The sequence below is a fragment of the Hermetia illucens genome, chromosome 4 (genome assembly GCF_905115235.1).
Source record: "Hermetia illucens chromosome 4, iHerIll2.2.curated.20191125, whole genome shotgun sequence".
Lineage (NCBI taxonomy): Eukaryota > Metazoa > Arthropoda > Insecta > Diptera > Stratiomyidae > Hermetia > Hermetia illucens.
The window spans coordinates 119,983,935-120,008,846 of record NC_051852.1 but is presented as its reverse complement, the minus strand read 5'-3'; the positions used below and the strand labels follow the sequence as shown (position 1 = coordinate 120,008,846).

At 42.0% G+C, this 24,912-nt stretch overlaps 1 protein-coding gene across 1 annotated transcript; it reads right to left on the bottom strand.

The window, feature by feature from the left end:
- Positions 1 to 5,075: 5,075 nt before the first annotated feature.
- On the bottom strand, positions 5,076 to 24,841 carry LOC119656149 (facilitated trehalose transporter Tret1-like). Its single transcript, XM_038062485.1, has 6 exons — positions 24,637 to 24,841; positions 24,350 to 24,582; positions 24,123 to 24,253; positions 16,792 to 17,135; positions 5,440 to 5,852; positions 5,076 to 5,381 (listed from the first exon to the last, which is right to left on the bottom strand). Exons 1-6 carry the CDS (start codon positions 24,704 to 24,706, stop codon positions 5,172 to 5,174), a joined length of 1,401 nt encoding a protein of 466 aa, XP_037918413.1. The 5' UTR covers positions 24,707 to 24,841; the 3' UTR covers positions 5,076 to 5,171.
- Between the last annotated feature and the right edge of the window lie 71 nt (positions 24,842 to 24,912).

Here is a 24,912-nt window from a genome sequence, read left to right as displayed (position 1 = left end):
GTGACTAGAACTAAGTTCTGTTTTTCGAAATTCTCAATATTATGGGAGATTATTATTCTGTTAAGGGAAAGTCGCACCGCGTCCTTGAAGAACTATTGTGCCCCTTTTACTGGTTATAGTGTACCTATTGATCATAGTATCTCAAGCAGGCCTATAACCGTTAGGAACTTTAGAATGTTCCCTACTTCCAGATCTGTGAGCTTTGCATCTGGTATTAAGTGTTCTCCCAGATGCCTCGACCTACTTTGCACAAGTGCCGGACACTGTCCCAGGACGTGTATAGAGGTTTCGTCATCCTCCTCACAAAACCTGCAGGTAGTGTCCGTAGATATCCCTAGCTTCCCTAGGTGATAGTTCAGCCGACAATGACCAGTAAGAATTCCCACTATGATTCGGAGGCTCTTTTTGATGAGGTTTAAGCAATCCTTTGTGCGTATGGGTTCGTAACCCCCAATAAGCAGGATGGACTGCTCCATCCCTGATAGGCCCGCCCAGTATAGTTCCCTCAACCGTTCCTCTTCAATTATTAGATTCATAGCCATGAAACCGTTTCCGATTCCACAGAAGGGTTCTGGCCCGTGTAAAGGTGTCCCTGCTCCCTTCTTGATTTGTACGTCCGCTGCCTCGTTGCCTTCCAACCCAGCATGGCCTGGAACCCAAAGTATCCACACCTTGTTGGACGAGCTGAGTGTATTCAGTCTCTCAAGGCATTCCCATACCAGTTTAGAGTTCACCTGGTTGGACCTAAGTGCCTTGGTCGCTGCTTGGCTATCGGTGACAATAGCTATGTTCTGCCCCCTGTAGTTCCTTTGCAGATTAAAAGAGGCACATTTGTCTATGGCGTATATTTCCACCTGGCATATGCTAGTGTACTTGCCCATTGGCTCAAAATACATTTTCCCGGCACCCGGGATCCGTCAGTGTACCAAGTAATCAGTTGCTGGTTTAAGCCGTATGTCGCAGCCACGCTCTCCCAGTTTGCCTTGTTACTCCAACGTGTTTCAAACTTCTTATCGAAATGAAACCTCGTTGTCATGTTATCCCTTGTTATCAATAATTCGGGGTACCGCCTAGAAAGAATATCAATTTTCCTTCGATTTAGGCAGCTCCCCGCCTCACTCATACCACCGGCCATCCTGAATATTGATCTCCTTGCCTGCATCTGTCTGTGCAGATGGAGAGGGGATAATCCCAGAAGGACCTCCAGGGATGCCGTTGGGCATGTCCTCATTGCCCCACTGATACACACGCAAGCTAGCCTTTGGAGCTTATGTAATTCCCTGGCTTGCGTGCTGAGTTGGGTTCTTTCTGCCCAGATTACCGCTCCATAGGTAATCATTGGCCTTACTATTGCAGTATATATCCAAAGTGGTATCTTCGGGCTGCAACCCCCGTTTTTTTCCTGCTATCGATATTATGGGAGATACAAGCGTTTAAAATTTTTTCCTTGCACCTGGACTCACCAACCGATATACCGTTTCAAAGATCTAATTCGCCTTTATACAGGTGATCACGAATTAAGCTTCTCTTCACGAAATTCTCAATATTAAGGGAGATACGGCGTTTAAAATTTTTCAAAATATTCCTCTAATTTGCGGTCATCTTGCTGGCACCTAGAATACCCCCTCATATGCCATTTCAAACTTCTAATTTTCCTCTATACAAGTGATCACGAATTAAGATCCTTTCCTAGAAATTCTGAATATTAACGGAGATACGGGCGTTTAAAATGTTTAAAGGTTTGTCCAATTCGCGGTCATTTTCCCGGCACCTGGACCCCTCAACCTTTATGTCATTTCAAAGATCTAATTCTCCTTTATATCAGCGATAAAGAATTAAGCTCCTTTTTTCGAAATTCTCAATATTAAGGGAGATAGGAAGGTTAAACATTTTCCAGAAATTACTCCAATATCCGGCCATTTTCCGGCAACCAGAACCCCGAACCTATACACGATTTCAAAGGTCTAACTGTGATACAAGTGATCACGAGTTAAGCTCCTTTTCTCGAAAATCTGAATATTAGCGGAGATACGAACGTTTAAAGTTTTTCAAAAGATTTTTCCAATTTCCGCCAATTTTCCCGGTCGATTTACCCCTAACCAATATACCATTTGAAAGATCTAATTCTCCTCTGTACAATTAATCACAAATGAAACTCCTTTTCTGGAAACTTTCAATATTAAGGGAGATGCGAACGTTTAAAATTTTTCTAAAGATTGCTTCAATTTCCGGTCATTCTCCCGGCACCTGGACTGATATATAATTTCAGAGGTATAATTTTCCTCCATACAGGTGATCACGAATTAAACTCCCTTTCTCTAAATTCTCAATATTAAGGGAGATACGACCGTTTAAGGTTTTCCAAAAGATTCCTATTTCGGCACGTGAACCATCTTCTTTTTCTTCAGCCTTTGTCCCGTTCACAAGCGGGGTCGGCTTTTTGGCCGTTTACTATCGACTTCGATGTTCAGACCAATCTTGGCAAGTGGATTCTCCTTAGCGCGAATTGCGTGACCATACCAGCGACCGTAGACGCCTCTCTCGTAGTTTTTCCACGATCGGTGTAACCCCATAATGATCGCGGATATCCTCATTTCGGATGTGATCAAAACGTGTCACGCCACCAGTCTCCATTACCGCAAGACGCCGTTCATTGTCTGTTATAGTCGGCCAACATTCAGAACCATAGAGGGCGACAGGACGGATGACATTGCGGTAAATTTTAGATCTGAGACGTCCGTTGATACATTGATTACAAAGAACACCAGTTATGGAACGCCACTTCATCCAGGTTGCGTTAATGCATGAAGCAATTTCGTAACGCAGTTCTCCATTGACTGATAACGTTGACCCGAGGTATTTAAATCATTCAATTTTGGGCAGGTCACTGCCGCTGACAATGATTGTGCCTATTTCATGGGGATCGGTCTTCAAAAATTCAGTTTTGTTTTGATTCAATCTGAGACTGTGTTGCGTGAGGCAATCATTCCATTTTTTGACAAGTTGCTCGAGATTATTTTTGCTATTAGATGTTAGGAAAACATCATCTGCATAAAGCAGTGTATAGGGCGCCGGGTGTTGGATGTCCCGTGTGACGGTGTCCATTGCAAGAACAAAGAGAATTGGTGAGAGGGTGTTTCTTTGATGAACACCAGAAGAGATACGAAGCGGTTTTGATACACCCGCCACATGTCGAACTTTACTTTTCTGATCGTGGTAGAGCAATTGAATCCAGCGCACGAGTTCTTCTGGCACTAAGTGTTGTCGTAAAGCATATCAGATGAGTTTGTGCGGCACACGGTCAGACTCTTTCTCTAGATCGAGAAATGCAATGTAAAGAGGGCGATGCTTCTCATGGTGTTTCTCCATGAGTAACCGCGCAGCGTGTATTGCGTCAGTAGTTCCGCCGTTTTTGACAAACCCGTGTTGATTCACAGTTATTTAAACGATTTCGCGAATACGGTTGTCAAGAGTAGTATTTTCTTGCCAGTGAGATGGTGTTTTACCTTCCTGAATAACCCAATCAAAGAATATACTGCGCCACAGTGTGGGGCGATGTCGTCAGGTCCTGTGGCTTTCTCCGATTTTATTCGTTTTATTGCCTCCTGGTTTTCAGTTGCGCTGACAGGTGGGACTGCTCCAAATGTCGGCAATAATTGTGGAAGAGGAGGGTTAGCAAATTCTTTAGTAGAAGTCTACTCGAAGTATTCTCGCCATCTATCCGTTGCGGCTAGACGGTTGGTAAGCAAAGTACCGTTCTTGTCATTAACGCAACAGAATTTTTCGATATCCTGTGTGCGTTCGTTACGGCTTTTGGCAAGTCGATACAGATCTCTCTCGCCATCCTGAGTGTCCAGTTCATTATAAAGATGTTTGTGTTGTTCCGCTCGGGTGACAGCGACTGCTGTCTTTGCTTCCCGGTTGGCATTCTTATAAATTTGCCAATTGGACAGTGTTTTATTGTGGATAAATTTGTGGTAGAGGCGTTTCTTTTCAAGGACCTTAATTTGAACATCATCAATCCAAAGCCCAGTATCTCGGTTGAAGTACCGCTTATCCGGCTTAGTGACCCCGAGGGTTGCAGAGACCGCTTTGCGAGCTTTTCATTTGGTTCCACGATTCTTCCATATTCGTAATGGTTGGTAATAGCGTAAGTGAGATCGTTTCTTCTTTCTTCTCGCGAAATCACCTCCATTTAAAGCGCGGCGCTCACGCTGTTTTATCGGTGGCTTAATTCGTAGGACGGCAATGAACGGCCGATGTTGAGGTGCGATTATCTCATTAGGAACGGTTTTGCAATCAGTGTCAGTGGTAAAATGTCGGTGTCTTATTAAAATATAGTCGATTTGTGTTTTACTGTTCCCACTATAAAATGTAGGAAGATGAGACAATTGTTTGAAGAACTATGTATTCATGAGTACAAGGTCATGGGTGTCCGCGCCATTTCTATCGCGTTCTTGTTCAACGTCGCAATTTTTGGCACTAGACCATTGGGTTCCTTGCAAAGCGCAGGTATCAATGCATCTTCTCCGAGAGGCCCTTGCGAGTTCCTCGGTTTTTGCAGTTAGGGTGCCAACATTTACCGTGCACTGACGTATTTGTTTTGTTCGGACTAACTTGCTTACGTCTTGACACCGTCCGTGCGTCAGGAACCCTTGTCCATTTCTCGACAGGATCGGGGCCCGTCCTGCCGCGTCGACTGAGGCTTGTGACTCAATCCGACCATCTTGTTTCTAACGACATTGTATGCATTTTATTGGTCGGCCTGTCGCGGGACCTGTCATCAAGAGAGCTCAGGCAGGAATAAGCGTAGTGGAATAATTCCAACTATATTTTTTTTATCTCTTTCCCTGATCTCAGCATTTTATTTTTGTTTTACTGAGGATAGTATAGAGTACGTTGCCTCACACCTCCCTCCCATTTCGGAGGTCTAATTCTGCTCTATCCAAGTGATCACGAATTAAGCTCCTCTTTTCGAAATTCTCAATAACGAAGAAGATACGAACGTTTAAAGTTTTTGGAGAAGAATAGAAGTGCACACCAAACAACTTACTTCGTTTATTCTGTAGAGCAAAATTTTTTGGTTGTTTTTGTCCGGTTTATTTTAGCTAAAAATAAATTGGGCATAATTCGATTATGCGTCCCTTCTTAAAATATTTGTTGTGATTCGTTTAATCGGCCTCGGTGGGATCCAGATCTTTCCCCTTCGTCTCAGGCATAAAAAAGTAAATTCCTATGGCTCCTAGTACACAAATTACACCACATATTCCCATTACACCGTACAATCCCAAATCTACCATCATTATGGGGTAGATTTTTAGTACTATGAATGCGATGACGCTATGAACGGACAAGCAAAAGGTAACTGCAGTTGCGCTTATCTGTGAAAATAATTTCTTCATTTATTATCGCTTTTAATAGAATTCCAGGTGAACTTACCTTTTGTGGCATGATCTCCGTTATTATTACCGATGGCAGTGGTATTAGTCCAAACGACCCTAATAATATTGAAAATGAGACACTTGTTACTGCGATCCAGCTTAAGGAGGACAAGTCGTGAGTGGTGCTGAGGAATGAGAAAATGGAGAGCGCAAAGCTTCCTAAGGCAACCCCTAAGCAGGACATGATCAATAGGATCCTTCTACCCATCTTGTCGACGTAGTTGGTTGCAAAGAATGTTCCCAATAGTTGAATAGCTCCTACGATGATGGTACATGTATTTGGATCCATACTTGATCCGGACATTTCGAATATGTTCGATGTGTAGTTGATCAAGGCGAACAATCCACTGGCTTGATTCAAGAATAATACGACAAGGCTCACTAGCAAACCCCGAACAGCAGCCGGCTTTACTGAAAAGATAAAGATAACAAATTTGTAATTGGTAGTTGATTCCCTGAAAGAAATGTGAACAGCAAGGGCAATATAGACATCTAGATTACCTACATGTAATCTATATAGTGACCAATCTAGACTCTAATGATTATTATAGTTAATACGCCTCAGAAATGCTCGCTTTCTCCAAAATGAGCGAGAATTGCGAAGTAAGATGGTTAGACTCTGAAGGGTACTCTTCTCCCTCTTACTGCGAAGTGTTTTTGTACTGTGGAAAGCCGAGTGATTGTAAACACGAATTCGGCGTCGGTCGACGATTCCCGGCCGGTTTCTGACAGGAGCCTAGATTCCGGTCAACGTTGAGGAGGATCCCAACTGAACAGTGCTATGTCTCAGCGGAGACTTCCAATGCAGAAGGATGCTTTCCACGTGCAATTACACTCAATTGAAGACAGACTTCCTAAAAGTGACATTGTAATCGTGATGGGTAATCTAAATGCCAAAGTGTGTTCTGACACGGCCTTGCTCGGACATGCGATAGAGAAACATGGTCTTAGCAACCGTAACGATAATGGTGGCAGGTTTGTGGATTTATGCAGCTTCGCAGTGCATTGTCCGAACTCAGCGCCTGCTATAAAATCAGGTCAGTTTCAACGGGCCGAAATCGTACGAGCAACCAGATTATTGTTGAAAAACGGAAGGAATCAAAGACTCCAATGACCGCGCAAGTGGTAACAGGTGTGACGCACCGACTCCAATACCGCGCGAACTCCGGGGCAGTTCAAGGTACCGTAAGTCCTGATAAAAATAAATTTATTATTGCGCTGTCAGGAAAGCAGAAGATCCCGCATAACGCAATGATTTCTGAAGTGTATACCGCTTTACGGAACAACTTGCATTTGGTCGCTAATCCTTTGATGGTCTTGTGAAGAACGTTACCGGTGCAGTTATCATTCACAATGGCGAACAGGTGCAAGGTACAGTTCACTACGGTTCTTAACCGCATCACATGTGGATAAGTAACTAGTCACCTTAACATGTGGATACAGGCTGTTTCTTCAACCAGTAGAGAAATCATTCCGGCCATCAATATATTCAAATGGAGTAAAGCCGCCCGATGGCCTCCCTGCTGAGTTATTTATCATTGCACCTGCAGTTTTTACAGATCTGCAGCATCCACTCGTTCGAGATCTATGCCAAAGAGTGGACGAAGGGTTTGATTGTCAAGATTCCAAATAAGAACACCCGTTTTGAATGTGACAATTAGAGTTGTATCTGCGTGCTCCCTACCATAGCAAAGATAGTAGTTGAAATAATCCTAGGACCCATTAAACTTCGATCTCGGTATCTTAACCGACCGAAGGCACGCTGGTTTTCACTCCGGATCCTCCTGTACTGACCACATCAACACCCTGCAGATCATTTTGAAACGGTGCGCGGGGTTTAGATCTTCCCTTCAGCTTCTCTTCATCGATTCCGTATATCTAGGAAGTGTCATTTCTGCCGACGTAGCTGTATAGAAGACCAAGCTATTGGCAGAATCGGGAAATCTTGACGCTAAGATTATCTTCTTCGGAAGCAACGGAACTTGGCCAAAGGGCAAGGGAGAAACTAGAACATCAGGAGTTGGACACACAGGATATACATCTTTGTAGTAGCCTTAAAAGGGTTATACGGGAAAGAAAACGGAATTGCTATGTGTGTCTTTATTTCAACTCCCTAGGCCTAAGACAAACACGGAAGTGTGAGCTGCTGTCCGTATGGGTAGAAAGTGGACCACAGGGTAAGATTCTACAGGATATTTTCTCAATTCTTGCTGTTAGCGAGGAATAACTGTGAGAAATTGGTACATGTAATAGGAGAGTGTTTGGATTGGACGGGAACCCGAAAGAAACCCTCAAGTTGGTTGCTAAGTGTTTTTCGCGCAGTGAAATACTTTAAAGTTTCCTGTCTGCCATCGAAGCCCCCAACTAGATTTGATTAACTTAGCTCGGTTAATCGAGAGTTACCTCTCCAAAAGGCTTTTCTGGTACAAGACGGAAGACGGCGGGCCGGAAGGCTGCATTTTGAAAACAAGTGTTCTCAAAAATCCGGATTGAAACTTCTTTCGAAGAAGATAATGCATCATGGAGTACTTGGCCTTTGCCAAAGGAGAAAACGTGGATTGGTTTTGCAGACAATCTGGCGGCGGTGCTAATTGCGAAACAAACTCAAGACATAGAACTTTAAGGAAGTGAAACAATTCATATCATCTAAGCATGGTTACGAATGGCTAAATTGGACTTGGTCGCTAGAAGCGGTAGTTATTACCTATCGCAGTAAATCGAAAACCCGGGCTAGTAATCACCTAATCGTTTCAAAGTCGGTTATTAGATAAGTGGGGATAATTATCAATGCCAAGTTGAGCTTCAGAGGACATTTTGGTTAAACGCGGAAGAGGGCAACAAAGGCTAGTTCATCGATAAACAGGATGATTCCAAATTATAGCCCTAGGCCCCTAGGCAACTTATAGCACGGTTAGTGAAACGCATCCTAATATATGTCGCTCTATCTAGGTATACCGGACAATCGTGCCCAGGGTGTACATCGCGTATAATTTGTATCATAGTGGGAATGATCCCCTTAGATCTTTTGGTAAAGGCACTGTCTCAATTAGAGTAGAAGGGCGAATCCATCCGAGACGACCATTCCAAGGTTTTAAAAAGCGACTAGGAAAGAACTGCACAGGAGATGCAACACCGGTGGGATAATTCCGAGATAGGCCTCTGTACCCATACGTTAATCCCGTGGAAATTGGCTGAGCGAAAATAAGGGGAAACGAATTACCCGCCTAACATAGTTTGTGACGGGGCCCGGTGTTATAGCGAAAATTTGCGTCGCTTCGGATTAGACGAGCCCCCCATTGTCCCCCGATGGGCTGTTACACCCGAAGACCCGAAGCATGATATGTTCCGCTATACAGAATTCGTGAATGAGAGAAGGAACTTAAACTACACCCTCAACATAGCTATCCGGCTCCACAATAACCGCGATACAAACAAGCTTCATAAACTGGACCAAGCTCCGAAGGTGCAAGACGCGCGTGGTTTGGCGGTGCTTGTATAGACCAAAGCTCCCCACTGGAAAATAATAATATAATATTACAGTGTGAGAAGTGTGTGAAAGAAGTGGTACCCGAAAATGTCAGCCCAAGAGAGATTGATAGCATTGTGGTTAATTGTTGATGGTTTGAAGTGAATTCTCGCCATGTCGGCCTAATCCCAGGGACTTCTTAAGACACGGATTGATTTAGTGATCACAAACAGGATAAAATCCGGCTCAATAGGTGACGGTGGGCGGGTCACTTAATCTGTATGAATGGGGATGACCCAGCCCGAAAAGTCTATCAGGGCAATATCTATGGCAAAAAAAAAGACTAGGCAGAACCTGCCTAAGATGGAGCGATGGCGTAGGTCAGGACGCCAGACAGCTTTTAGAGATATCGAATTGGTGGACCTCGGCGCAAAACCGGGATGTCTGGAGTACCTTATTAAGGCAGGCCTAGACCGGATACCGGTTGTTGTGCCGTTGATGATGATGATGAATCAGAGCTCGTAGTTTATACTCAATGCAGGCTCGTTATTCATGCTGGTGGATACAAGACGCGCACGGTACTCGAATTGACCAACGCAACTCCACCCTTAAGCCCACAAGGGGCTTAGTCGGTGATTTGGAGATAACCATAATCCCCATGAAACTCCCACTAGACGGCCAGCCGCAAATTGCCAAGGTGAGATCCCCCAGGAATAAGCCTGAGCTTTGGAACCCCATGCCGGTTCCAATGGAACCACATACCCTCAGAGGCACTTTAGATGAGTCCGGTGCAGACTCCCTCTTGACTCGGCCAACAAGGCTGCTGTCTCGCCAGACCAGTACTTTTTGAGGGAAATTTTAAGTATGAGACATATCGCAGTCCTGCTCGTCCCCGACCTGAATTTATGCAGAAACAACATCGAAAAACGGTTGTTGAGGACATGATTTCGGAAGCGGATAATGACTCAGCCTTCATAAAACGCATAATTACTAGTGATAAGATGTGGGTCTACGAGTTTGACATAGAGACAAGTCAACAGTCGGCCGGACGGCGCTTCGAAGACAAAACCAAGCCAAAAAAGCAGAATGCAACTAGAGAGCTTTGTCGGCCTACGAACAATACATAGACGAGTGGATGAAACATATGCTAAATGATAAAATAAGTTTGCTGAAAATCAATTCATTTTTAAGGTTTTGTTTGTAAAACAAAACCTTATTAAAATCGGTTTACTGTCTGTCTGTCTGTCTGTCTGTCTGTCTGTCCGTCACACGCATTTTTCTCGGAGACGGTTACAGCGATTGACACAAAATTTGGTAGAAAGGTGGGAACTGTGAACGCTCACGCATATAGTGAGTTACATCCTCTTACGACGAATTTAAGGGGGGGTCCCCATACATGCAAAAGGGGGGGAAAATTTTTTTTTCATCAAATATAGTCATGTGGGGTATCAAATTAAAGGTCTCGGTTAGTACTTTTCGAAGCCGGTATTAGTTTTGACTTTCGCTGAAAAGGTGGGGGGTGCGGGGGGTTGAAAGTGGTCATTTTTTTAACGAACCCATTCTCAGGAACTACCAAACCCAAAAATCTGGAAAAAATCAGGGGGCTGCCACTATATGGTGCCTAGGCTCCGAAATACCCTCCATATCGATACCTGTTCAAATAAAGTTAATAATAGTATATTACTATAATTTTTAGTAATTGACAGGAAAACCCCCCTTAAGTTCACCCTAGAATCACAAAATTTTGCAGCAATGTAGGCCACAGTATAGATCATGATCCTGCCAAATTTGGTGAAAATCGCACTATTACTAACAAGGTTATACTAGGTCAAATCTGTGCTCCTCTGCAAATTCAAGACTATGAATGTCAATATCACTTGAAAGTGGCTATTTTCACATAATATATGCATATTTTACGTGCTACATGGTAATGGGACAAATGCACACCCAATTCTCTTTATAAAAGAAATACACAAAACCTTTCATACCTGAAGCGTCTAGCTTTCGGATTCCCGACTTGTTGTTTTATTTATTCCCGGTACTTTTTGATCACAGGATAAACAAGTCGGGAAACCGGAAGCTAGACGCTTCAGGTATGAAAGGTTTTGTGTATTTCTTTTATAAAGAGATTTGGGTGTGCATTTGTCCCATTAGCATGTAGCACGTAAAATATGCATATATCATGTGAAAAATTCCACTTTCAAGTGATATTGACATTCATAGTCTCGAATTTGCAGAGAAGCGATAGTTTTGACCTAGTATTACTTTGTTAGTAATAGTGTGGTTTTCACCAAATTTGCCAGGATCATGCTCTATGCTGTAGCCTATATTGTTGCAAAATTTTGTGATTCTAGGATGAACTTAAGGGGGGTTTTCCTGTCAATTACTAAAAATTATAGTAATGTACTATTATTAACTTTATTTGAACAGGTATCGGTATGGAGGGTATTTCGGAGCCTAGGCACCATATAGTGACAGCCCTTTGATTTTTTCAGATTTTTCGGTTGAGTAGTTTCTGAGAATGGGTTCATTAAAGAAATGACCACTTTCAATCTCCCGCACCCCCCACCTTTTCAACAAATGTCAAAACTAAGACCGGATTCGAAAAGTACTAATCGAGACCTTTAATTTGATACCCCACATGACTATATTTGATGAAAAAAAAATTTACACCCTCCCTTTGCATGTATGGGGACCCCCCCTTAAATTCGTCGTAAAAGGATGTAACTCACTATATGCGTGAGCGTTCACAGTTCCCACCTTTCTACCAAATTTGGTGCCAATCGCTACAACCGTCTTCGAGAAAAATGCGTGTGACGGACAGACAGACAGACAGACAGACAGACAGACAGACGGACAGACGGACAGACAGACAGACAGTAAACCGATTTTAATAAGGTTTTGTTTTACAAACAAAACCTTAAAAAGAGTTTTAAATCCAGGGCAATGTTATTATACAAATAAGAGCAGATCACAAAATCGAGCGAGCGAGAAATACCATCTAGACGACGCACAGTGCTTCGAGTAATGGACAAAAATCAAAAAATCGACTTTTTATTTTGCGGATTCTTTGTTTGGGGTATTACTCTGTGAGGTTCAAAGGCGAGAAAAACAACATTGGTTGAACCGAAAATATTCGCCTATATATGTTAATATTTGTAAACAAAGGTGAAACGAATTAATGAAGAAGCAGTTTAACAACAGTGGTGAGTTTTATTCCTTCTCTTTCGGTACAAAAGCGCCAGGAAACTATGTGCGAGCTAGCAGAAGGTATGTATATACATTTTTGATCGAATCAAAGTAATAATAAACTAGCATTAAAACGACAAAGCTTTTTAAACTTCAGAACGCATTTTCTCAAAAACGGTAAAAACGGTTCTGGGATTTTAGCATAAAAAGTTTCTTTGATTCATGCTGAAACGTTGTGTGACATCAAATTTTTCCAAGACTTTCCTTAAAGAATTTTTTCCCCCATTTTCAGAAAAAAACTCAAGAATCCTGATGAGGGACATTTTTGAAAAATGGGTCTCCGTTCCCAAACAGGATAAAGCTATGGCAATTTTGTCTTTGGTTCGAGATAAGTGGAATTTGGAACCTTGCGATGACCTCTCAAAATGGGCCCGATTAACTTCCCTTGAGCTTCAAAAGAAGTATGATTCCTGCAAAGGGTATCGGACCTTGTTTTTAGCCAAGAATCAGGGGTTTTTGGATACTCCCCTCACTTTTCCTGAGTATGTCACCAAATGTATGCCGACATACGGTGTGCAAGCAAGTTCAAGCACTTTAGTGCGTGGTCGGCCGAAAAAGTCATTTGAAGAGTGTTGTGCCAGAACGAAGAGGAGACGAGTGCAGCATTTGGTAGAAAATTATTCTGCGGAGGAACTTCAGTTCGCTTCAACTGCACAGAACACAAGGGAACAGAAGAGCAACCCTGAAGTTTTATCGGGGACTGCAGCGCTAATATTAAAGTTAGACCTTGACCTTTCTGACAAGAAGTATAATGTCCTTAGAAGTGTTGTGAATAATGTCAACGAAAACTTATTCCCTAGTCTCTACTCACTCCGAAAAGAGAAAAAAAATTTTTTGCCTAAGATCATTAACATTACAGACGTATCAGCAAGTGTACCATTACAAGAATTGTTAAATAACACCGTAGATTCTATTTCGAGATTACTTGACCTTGATAGAAATATACGTGCTAATTTAATATGTAAATGGGGGTTCGATGGCAGTGGCGGGCACAGTTTGTACAAACAAAGGTTTCTCGACAATGAGAGCACCGATGAATACCTCTTTTTAATAGCACTCATCCCTTTGAAGCTAGTTGACTTTGAATCTAGTGAAGTTTTGTGGCAAAACGATCATCCGGGATCAACATTTTATTGCAGGCCAATTAAATTTATTTTCACGAAAGAATGTTCATCTGTAATAATATGTGAAGAAAATCATATAAGGACACAAATAGAAAATCTCGTCAACCATAAATTGTTTGTTAAAACCCATACCCTGGACGTGAGTTTTGTTCTTGAAATGACGATGGTTGACGGAAGTGTTTGTAATGTTTTAACGGATACTAATGCATCAGCGAGATGTTTTATTTGTGGGGCCAAACCAAAAGATATGAATTCCATTAACATAGATGAGAAACCCCCTAACAGAGAGCATTTTCGTTTCGGGTTGTCATCTCTCCATGCATATATAAGATCAATGGAATGCCTTCTTCACTAGCGTACAGGTTGTCATTTAAATAGTGGCAAGCCAAAGGGGAGGAGAAAGAAAAGCTTTTAGAAGCTGAGAAGGTAAGAATTAGGAAAGAGTTCAAAGATAAAATGGGACTTATAGTGGATACACCTAAACAAGGTTATGGCTCATCAAATGATGGGGATCCTGCGAGGAGATTTTTTTCAAATCCAGTCTTAACTTCTCAAATCACCGGAATTGACGTCGAACTCGTAAGGAACTTATCCATAATATTAAGAGTACTTGCTCTAGGTAGATTCATTAATATTGATAAGTTCCGACTATTGCTGAGGTCTATCCATGAATTATATTTATCGCTATATGGATGGTACTACATGCCCAGCAGCCTTCACAAACTTCTTATACACGGATCCGACATAATAGAGTCATTTGTTATGCCAATAGGGCATTTGTCGGAAGATGCTTTAGAAGCGTTACACAAAATAGTCCGTCACAATCGATTGCATCACACCCGAAAATCCTCAAGGATCAATATGTGCACTGATTTAATCAATAATTTATTGCTGATGTCCGATCCTTATATCGCGTCTGAAAGACATAAACAGAAAAAAAAAGTCACTGAAATTGACTCATGTATCGAGGAATATTTAGTACCTATTTCCGTTAATCCGAATTTGACAGAATCAGAAGTAAATCGATCTCTTGCAGAATTTGATTTAGAATCGGACGGAGAATCAGATTTCTCGGACAAAAATTTTTCAGACTCAGATTAGTTACTAATCTGTGTCTGAAAAATCTGACTCTCCGTCCGATTCTATATCGAATTCCGATATGTATATATATATATATTTATCCGATTTTGTTTCTTTGGTATATTGTTTTTTTAATAATGATTTTTTCGATAATTTTTATTCTTTGTTTTGTTTTTTTTAATTATATTATGTAGTTGAAAATTTAAAATATATTGTTGCCAATAATTAGGTACTTTTATTTACCAAAACTTCATGCTTGAACATTTTTTTTTTAATTTTCAGCAATACCAGTACTGAATCAATTAAAAATTTGTGGCCAATAAATCCCTTTTTTTCTTGGAGGAGATTGATACGATAGAAAGGTTAAATGAACAATTGACGTTTCCTACAGGAAAAAGAAGCGTTTTTCAGACAAATTACACTATAACTCTCTAAGAAAGCATTTGCGACCCCATGTTTATAAGAACTTTTTTGTTCAGCTCAAAATTTCCTATAAGATTACAAAGTTTCGGATTTTTGTCCACTGTCATCATACATTCGAAGCACTGTGCGACGTGGATGTGCGAAACAAGAGAGGCGCTGACATCCGCCTCGAAACGAATCACCACCGCTTGCGTGTTTAACTTCTTGCGGGGTTAAAGAGTTGCGATCCTCTAAACATCGACCGCTTGTATGACCCAGCTGTCGCTCGACTGAGGGAGAGCTATTTTGCCGATTAGAAGGTAGATACTATACATTGGGTAACTGCCTGAGAATATCATTTTGAACCTTTCGCGGAGTTAAGAGTTTAAATCTTCGTTACCCCTATTTATGTTGTCATATGGTAGTAGCATATGCGTCGTATCATCGGAGTGGGATGGTCGGACATTGTCTCAAACGGGGAACTTTGTCGGCACACAGGCCTGACACTCGCACGCGATGTGATCGGAGGACGAAAGTAGCAGTGGATCAGTCACGTAATAAGAAGGAGCAATAATTGCATTGCGGACTTCTCCATACAGTGGAATCCATTCTTCCAAGATGGACGACGAGTGGGTCATATCAAGGGCACTCGTGGCAGAACAGTACAGGAGGAGTACGAGAGCATCGGGAAGTCGTGGGGGGTACGAAAGTGGAATTCAAGTAACGAAAAACGATGTTGTGTAGGTGTGGTTGACGCGCTAAAACCCAATTAGGGGTGAATGGCAACCATATATATATATATATATATATATCATACATTAGTTTCTATTTTGGAGGATACCGAATCTTGCTTGAGCTTCTGTCTGCAACCATGCTGCCGAGGCCGACTTCCGTTGGCATCAGAGCAGAGCAGCAGACAGAGAAACCAAAGAAGGCACATTTAAGCCTAGTGTTTATAAGCGAAGTTAGTTACACAAGTTACAGGTACCTAGAATAATTAAGTAAGGCAGAGTTTTTTTGCTGTGGGGTCTGGGGGTGCTCTAATTATTAATCAGATTATCTATCCTGCTGTGGGTGTGCCCTCCTTCGTCCAACATCGTCTTTAATATGGCAATAAATATTGTACATGTCATATTGTACAAAGCTGTCTTTCAGAGATTGTTTGGTTGTTCCTACATATATATATACCCTTACATTATCATAGTTTACCACACTGAAGTGATTCCACAAAATGCAGGGCATGTGCTCCGATTAGTGGATATTAGGCTTTGCTGACGATGTTCATGCTTAGGACGGTTTGTACTTTTTCGTCGCCAGTAACAATATGGTGCAAAAATCCGTGAAAAGTCACATGCCAGATTTATGTCGATCGCCGTAATAAAGCTCGTATTTATCAGTCCGAATGACGTTCGAATTACTTCGCTAAAAGGAAAACAATTGAAGCCAAGGCTGTACATGTGTTTCTTGAAGAAACCTAATGTTTATGGATTAGGCATCGCAGATTAATGGTCAGTTAAGACGTTTATGGCTGAAAATCGCATTCTACTTTTTAAATACGTTTTTCTCGAAACTGCATGTTGAAAATCGGCTGAAATTCTTTGAAATTTTCAGGACTTATTCAGAATATATTTCTACGTCCGCAAACTAGGATAGTTGCCTAGTAGTTTTTTTTTATTCATTGAAGAAGCCGTGAAAAAACACCAAAATTCACAAAAAAAAGTTTAACACCAAAAATTTAGCTTTTAATATTTTTTCATAATCCTAGTTTGCGGACTGTAGTTAAGTCTGTATGTTAAAATGCCGTTTACTTTTTTTCTTTAAGATGATCACAGCGCCCTCTAGCGTGGCAGCAGAAAAACACCTTTATCCAATTCTTGACAAAAAATTTCTAAAAAAAGCGAAAAAAACGGCCTTCACACGGGATGACCGGCTTAATACTTAAAATATCCTAATTTAGAATTTGAGGAGCGACTTTATATAAAATGTGATTTTAGTAATCATCTCCATTACGCACAATCAAAATACTCACAGAAATCTCGGTGTGATATCCTCGCTTTCTTATTCTTTTCGCCACCATTTATTGTATCCTTCCAGTTTGCGAGATGTTCGTTGAATTTCTGACATTCCTCTTTAGTTGCTGCTTCGAAATTTCGATAAAACCTCAGCGCATTTTCCGCTTCATCGTTTCTTTTAGTTTTGATAAGATATTGAGGAGTTTCAGGCAAAGAATATATTGCAAGGATATAAAATGCTGCAAATCCAATTATAATTCGTGGATATAAGCTGTAGCTAAGATGTGACGCAAGAATGAATCCTGAAAGCAATCCCGTATTAAAACTTATTGTGATGACTGATCCAAGAGCTCCACGAATTCTGAGAAAAAATGGAAGATCAATATATAGACAAACTTTGATTTTCACATGAAATTCAGCAAAATTTTTTAAAAGGAAAAATTTTTTGGGTTATGTGGAGTATATCGATATTTTGAGTGCTGGTTAATCTTTTCATAAGAGGACCGAACCACCAATTTGACGGGAAGAACTAATAAATACAATCAAAATGACATATGATGTTACAAAATGTCACGTGCTGCATCAGGGTAAAATCTCAGAGGAAATATCGCCAAGGATGGATTCTGATCCCGATATTTTTCCTCCCATTATTTTCGACTTCCTTCATTTTGCCTTGGCTGGAAAATGTGGAGAGGTTTAATGAAAGATGCCACGTTTCTTAAAATACCACGACTATGTTGATAATATGCCTCACATAGGAGTTTAGATGCATGCATAGAAGCATTTTTGCAAGATCGAATTTGTATTCATGCTTCTATTATAGCTTTAAGGTTGAAGACAAATAGTACTCATTTCCAGGATAGGAGTAGGAACTTACTTCAGCTGGATGTAGCCTCTAACAATTTCTTTCTGCCACGAGATTACGGCCCGCATTTGCTTCTGCAGCATGATGAGCCAATCGTCAAATCCAGAGGACTTGTATGGGGAGAAGCTTTAGATAATCTGTCTTAACCTTGCTTTCGTAGAATTCAGTGTTTTCCATTCCTGCTCCAGCTTTGTGATATGGTCTTTGGTTATTTAAGCATGTACTCTAAGCTTGCTTGGCCGCCACATCAATTCTACACAAAAACGGGACATTCACTGTACGTATGCGATCTCATAGTCCGCTGAAATTTTATCTCAATAAGTGTAGCCGCTTCCGAGCGTGTGATAGACGGACAGATAAACAGGGGAACAGTCATGTAAACATGCGCGCATCAAAATGGCTATGGAAAGTATATCCAAAACATTAGTTTGATGGAAGGGGGAAACTTACGCTGTAGGGGCTAGGAACCCCAGTATCGGCTGTTTTTGGGAGTCCTTGGTCACCCGCGGGAATGCACTTGGACTTGCGCCCTCAATATCCCTCGATCGCAGCTCATCAGTCCAAAGAAAAAGCGGAAGCTTGAAAGTCTTCAAAAAAAAGTCAAAGCTGACCTCGTCCTAATAGATCTAGGTGGAAATACCAGCAAGATCTGGAGGACTCAGAAAGGTGATCTCATATTTGAGATGAAAAATTCTAGCTCGGGTAAAACGAACGGCTTCTGCAATCAAGCTAAGAACACTTGGGAAGAATGTCACAGTACGTGCCCAAAAACATAAGATCGACATACAAGGATTTCGACAAAGTGATATCCGTAGATGAAGTTTGCATTGTATTGAAAGAACAAATTAAGTTGAGGAACTAGTAGAAGAATCAACTGTGAGCTTCAAAAAACTACATGGTCTCAAACGGCCATAACGCGTGCTGCCAACACCAACAGAGACAGCGCAAAAATTGTTAACAACAGGAAAAGTTCGAATTGGATGTTTTCTCTGCCATCTCAAAGAACAGATCAGATTAAAGGAGTACTTCAAGTGTCCCATGTTCGGACATGACAATGATGAAGATTGTAGATCCGACCCTTGTCAGCCTTGGATCCGTGTGTAGTATCTCCTACCACTCATAGTGATCACTAGAAAATGACTTTTCAATTAGGGAGAGAGTCATACAAAGCGGAAAAGAATATCAGGTTGATCTACATAAAACCAACCTCCTAAGGCAAGCGAACCACGGAAAAAAGCTCTCCAGGTCACTCGATTCATCGCCAAGATATATGACGCGCCCATACCTACGAGATACATATTCCCTAGTAGAAAGTCCAACGATTGGTGGAATGGTGAATTGACAGCTTGGGGTCAACCCACCGGAATGGCAGAATCAATCAGGTGCAAAAAGAGTATGCATATACCATAAAGAAGGCCGCATAAATCCTCCATTCACTGAGCAGGTGGGAATGTTTTAATTAGCTCTGCCCCGAGGCACATACAAAGGCGGGGGTGAGTTCACCTATAAAATTGTAATGGAAGAGATTAGAGGTCGATCATCTGTACAAATCACATAGCGGTACATCACTGGCAAGAGAGGGACGCTGACACCTTTTAGGTATCCCTGACGGGTGTGGCGGTCATATGTAACTGCAGTAACTACAAATGAATCGCTGGAGATTTGCAATAAAATAGGCGACAATAAAGTTTTGGGTCTACGTGGAATACCGGATTCGCTCATAAGCACATGATAAAATTTAGAACACGGCCACAGTGGTGGGTTCTTCCCATGATATAGCATTGGTTGTAATCGTATAGCAGCTGGAAAATGCTGAGTTACACTCACTCGAGTTAAGCAGTGGTAATGGCTGCTTAGATAGTGCTGGACTGGATGCTCTTTACAGCTAGCAATAGCGTCATTACTTATAAGCTGGCCATCAAATACTTGGGAGTGAGGATTGACATGCAGCTCAGTTATAAGCAGTACAGTCTACTTACAACAAAGTATCCTTCGCAAATATAGCTCTGCAACGATAATCCAGAAAGGCCACCTTATAATTACAGGCTGCTTCCGACGGTGGTGGTGATCTTAAAATTAATCTTGTTGTATGCGGCCCGAGTTTGGGGAAAGATATTACATCATCAACTCTATTGACCTTATCGTTTATGAGGGGTAAGGTTCATGATGAAAGAGGAGTGAAAGCATCGGTGAAAAATGAGCCAGGCAACATAAGTGACCCATTCAGAGGACGGGACAGGGAAAACCGCAAAAGTTCCTGCATGAATAGTTCAACGAATCAACAGAACAGCAAACCCCCAAGAAGAACAAGGGGTTAACCCTCAAGAAAGTGGCCCAGGTGAATAAGATAGCTGAAGCTGATGACGAAGCGTATGTAGTCACAATTACACAAAAAAGGGGTGGACCATGCAAGGAGGATATGTAGCATATTGGTACCTCGGACAACGAAAGATTGGTGGAGGATACGATCGCGTCTTAAATCTAGGGCAGTTATCATACACTAACATCCCTAGGTAAATGGAGGCTCACTAATTTGGGATATCGCGTTGGCCTTATTAGGCGGCCCTAGAAAGTAGAGTAGAGTGGAGAGTAGAGAGTGTTAGAGTCCGAGAAATCTAGAGATATAACTATCTCAGATTCTTGAGCCAACCAATATAGTCTCCAAGAACATTATCGGACTTGAAGAGACAGTAGAAAAGCGCTACGAAAAGCCAACCATTTGAACTGTCTAGGGAGCAGATGACGCTGAAATAAAAAGAAGAAAATGCTTTAGTTACCTTGGCTTGGAGATAGGAGAGGCGGGGAACATATCAGCAAGGAATGTGGAGCTGACCCAAATTCCACACTCTCAAAGGGAAGAACTGTGTTGATCATCGGCAAATTTCAGGCAGCAGCAGACAGGACAGGAGACCCTACATTGCAAATCGAGGATAAGGTTGATGCAAGCCAACTTCAATCAGTGCTAGGTAGCGCAGGACTTACTTAAACAGATCATTACAACGAGAGTGAAAGGACAATGAAAGTGAAAGTGGGCTAATAATTAGCAAATATCGAAATTAATTATGCTACGGAATCGGCTACCAAGCTTCGGCAATATCCTTTCGGCAAGGACATTTTTTTTTAGTTTACGGTTTATAATTTGATTGATACTTTTCCATGGCGCTATCGAGGTTCCCCATAATGTTCCTTTGCTTTCTCTCTCTTCAGCAAGAATTTTAACAGTACAGGCTGGACTTTCTCGAGTTGAGCTAGGTAAGAGGTGGGATTCTGGCGGGCACTCATTTCCCTCCTGCGGTGCAGTATTTTATAATGTGGCAAGTCTGCCTGAAGTAAACGTGAGTTCGGGGTCGGATTAATATTTACTACATCCGCCAGGCGCGTCCTCTTGTGCTAGCAACCGGTATCAGACAGGATACTAGCTGCAGATTTCAGTCCAGGATGAGAAACATTTAAATAAGGCCGGTATTACGCCCCAATGGAGACTTCCGATGCATATGAAGCGAACGCTTTCTGTGCGTCTAGGTGAAGCTTCCTAAAGAGACATTGCGAACGTGGCAACAGATCTGAGTGCTAAGATGGGGACCGTAACAGTAACGGTGTGTTGTTTGCAGCTTTCTACAGCATACATCGCCTCGTCATTGGTGGCACTTTGTTCAAGCATCAAGCCTGCCATTAGATCGTTTGGGTGTTAACAAAAGATAACAAAACCAAGGTTCACCGTCTAATTGGTCATTGCACCCTTCCAATACACAGAAAACAACTTCCTTATTATATATTGTCCTCAGAGGGAGGAGCAAGTGAATGGCTTATGTTATGCTTAAAACGAGAAAGGGAAATAGAGTCGAAGGACCCAAGCTGTAGGGAGTTGTAGGACCGGCATAGCCTCGGGATCGGAGAGTGGAAGTAAATCACGAGCTCCGCGAAGGGTGCATCATAAATGTCCACACTGCGTGTGTTATGAGACGAGGCGATACGAAAAGTAATATCCGAGTTGGCGGAGTAGTCCATCAGACAATTGCAGAGCACATATCAAAGAAGATAAGGCGTTGCTGTAGGGAAGGGAGATTGAGGGTGCGGAGTCCTGATGGATAATCAATCCGTGGAAGGTTGTTTTTGTAAAAGAGGGTCCAGCTGGATTTTCGTTGTACAACTTCAAAAACGCGGCAGCCCCGAATGCGGCGGAGGGGGGGGGGGGGACAGACTACTCAGCAATATTCAAGGATGTTTCGGACAAGGGAATTGAAGAGTGTTAAGGAGGGCTGGATGAGGTAAAGTTGTAGGAGGAACGTAGAATAAAACCAGACATTTTGGAAGCTCTATTGATGATGTCGACGAAGTGGAAATTGAAACGAAGTTTGTCGTCGAATATTACACTCAGGTCTTTGAAGGAGGTCAGTATTGAAAGGGGTTGTCCACTGAGAGAATAGGAAAAGGATGGTGGGAAGGGTTTAAGCGAATAGCACATCCAGTGGCATTTGTTGACATTCAGTGTCAGCTTGTTGACCGAACGCTAACGAACTAAATTATCAAGGTTGGATTGTAATAGAGCACAGCCCAATGGAGACAAAACAGAGGCAAACAATTTAAGCTCGTCTGCGTAAAGCACATACGGCCAGGTGAGGATGGAGGCGAGGGCATTGATAAAAAATAGGAATAGTAGCGGGCCAAGTATAGAGCCTTGGGGAACACCAGAGGAGGAGAGAAGGAAGGAGATGAGTAACCATGAAAAGAAACTTTGCAGGAACGGTATGAGAGATAGGAGTACCAAGCCGGGAGATGACTGAAGGAGGGAAGTCTAGTAATGAAAGTTTAGAGAGGAGAATGTTATGGTCAACAGTATCAAAGGCTTTGGAGAAATCGGTATAAATAGCATGTATCTCCTGTTTTGAATTCAAGTATTTAGCAACAAAGTTGGTAAAGACCAAGGTTTGAAACCGTAGATCTATGTTTTACGAAACCATGCTGCTCCTTGATAATGGGGATGATCGAAGTGCGCGGTCAACCAGTCGTTGATGCATCTTTCGATGATTTTGGAGCAAGAGGAGAGAAGAGAAATGGGGCGGTAGTCCATAGCAAGAGAAGGGTCTCCGCACTTGATGATAGTGATGATAAGGGCCCCTTTCAAGAGACGGGGAAAGTAGCATTCATCTAGACTTGTGTTGTAGATTATACTCAGAGGGAGGGAAATGTGTTTTCTACAGTTAAGGAGGAAGAGGTTAGGAAGCGCATCGGGGCCAGGTCCGACGTTGGGGTCAAGATTACCAACAAGGAACTCAACCAAGGAAGGCGTAAGGAGAGGAATGGCCTGAGATTTTGAGCAGCCTGCAGTTATGAGAGGTGTAGAGGGTGGAGGGTAGGTCGCAGAGTAGGTCGCAGGATTGTTGTGGGGACTCGCAGTGGGATCAGCGAAACTGGTAGAAGAAGGAAGAGATTGAGTGGGATGACGGGAATTGCGAGCGTGAGACCAAAAGGGTTTTAAGTTACCGGGGGCATCGGCGGTTTCGACGCTCAATAAGTACCTTTTACGCACTTTTCTGACCATTGACTTCATAGTAGATCGTATAGTATTAAAGTGAGCAAAGTCGGCGTCATTCTTAGAAGCACGGAACTTCGTGCGCAGTGTATGTTTCAAGCGAATGTTAATAAGAATTTCCGTTGTGTACCAAGTCGGGTACGAACATAGACAGGGAGCGGAAGGAGGGACATAACAGGAGAGGAGATCGGACAGGATAATGTAAAAGGTGTCTACAGCTTGATCACAGGATGAGTTGCTTAATATATGTACCCAGTTGAAAGACGCTAAAGGTGAGTTCAGACCGCCAAAATTGGCTTTGCGGAAGTTAAACTTAGTGGATTGACGATTGGTTTTGGGTTCAGAACGAGGGAGCTCCGCTTCAAATTCAAGCGCGGGGTGGTGACCGATTGACAGCGAACTAAGCTTTGGGGAACACCTAGAGTATTCTTGTCAAAAAAGGTGCCGAATTCACTATGAACCCGTCTCCTAAATACGCTGCCCGTGTGGGCAAAGACGCTTACGGTTAGAATAATATCACATGAGGCACTACTGGTGGTAGCAGCATGATTCCAATCGATATTCTGGTGAGAGACATAGGTATGCTTAACCATGGAAGAAGTACGAAAAGGCGCAACAATGTGACAATGATAGAACTACACGATGTCTGTCAATGCAGATGTTACGAGCGGTACAAAATTTCGTGTCGATAGGTAAACCACTTTCTAACAACGTGTGTGAGGCAGACAGACATACAGTAAACTGCTTTTAACAAGCTTTCATTTTACACCAAACCTTAAAAAAAAAACCGGATGAATAATGGTTGTGACGGGAAAATGAGCGGATGAAGAATGATTCCTTTCTAGCCAAGTACGCTTTCTTTGACATCAGCAGTATTTTAATGGTTACTTTTTGTTGTTATTTCTAATTTTAAAGAAAATTATTTCTAAAAAATTGATACGATTTCTTACTTGTTATCGGATATGTCGGCAACAAAGATTGGGATAACAATAAAAGCACCACCTCCCGATGTTCCGCTAAGTAGCCGGGCAATGTATAAATGAACTGGTGTGGTACCAAACATTATGAGTAACCAGAAACCCTAAAAGTTGAAAGTCGCCTGTAATTGTCACACCTACTTATATATAATGTATATGATCAACAAGAGGAAATATCAAAGCCATAGAAAGTTACATACTATGTGCGGTATGATGAGTAAATAGAGAGCCTTTTTTCGGCCCACTTGATCAGCTAATACACCAAATAAAAAGCTTCCAATGACACCCCCAATGCAGACCATTGATCCAATCCATGACGCCTCCTCAACAGTAATAGGCCCAGAGATGAGAGGAGAATTTTCAGATTGTAGAAGCGGAAGAGAAGGGGCACACCACGCAATTCCGTGTCCTTGCGAAAATGTAATTATGTTCACTGAAATTGGAAAATGGAAAATGGATGGTACCATACAAAATAAATGACACAAACCTGCTAATGTGGCAAATATCTGATTTTTATACTTTTTTAAGGCTTGATAGTTAACACTGTTGGTATCCATTTGGAAACACAAATATCTAAAGTGAATAATTAGTTCAAGAAATACACAGTAAAATAGGTTTATTGGGGCCGACTCAACTCTTGAGTTACCGTGGTTAATGCCACGGTCCAGACTAGACTGGTTCGAATTCGGAAAGTAATTTCACAAAGGAACTGTTACTAGAAGTGTGATCAGATTTATTATATTTTCTTTGAAAGTTCATAATC

Excerpts from the sequence above, each read along its gene's own strand:
- LOC119656149 (XM_038062485.1), bottom strand. The coding sequence starts at position 24,706 with ATGGATACCAACAGTGTTAACTATCAAGCCTTAAAAAAGTATAAAAAT. Across the intron at positions 24,583-24,636 it reads GATATTTGCCACATTAGCAG|TGAACATAATTACATTTTCG; the intron begins GTTTGTGTCATT and ends TTCCAATTTCAG. Across the intron at positions 17,136-24,122 it reads GCCGACATATCCGATAACAA|AATTCGTGGAGCTCTTGGAT; the intron begins GTAAGAAATCGT and ends ATTTTTTCTCAG.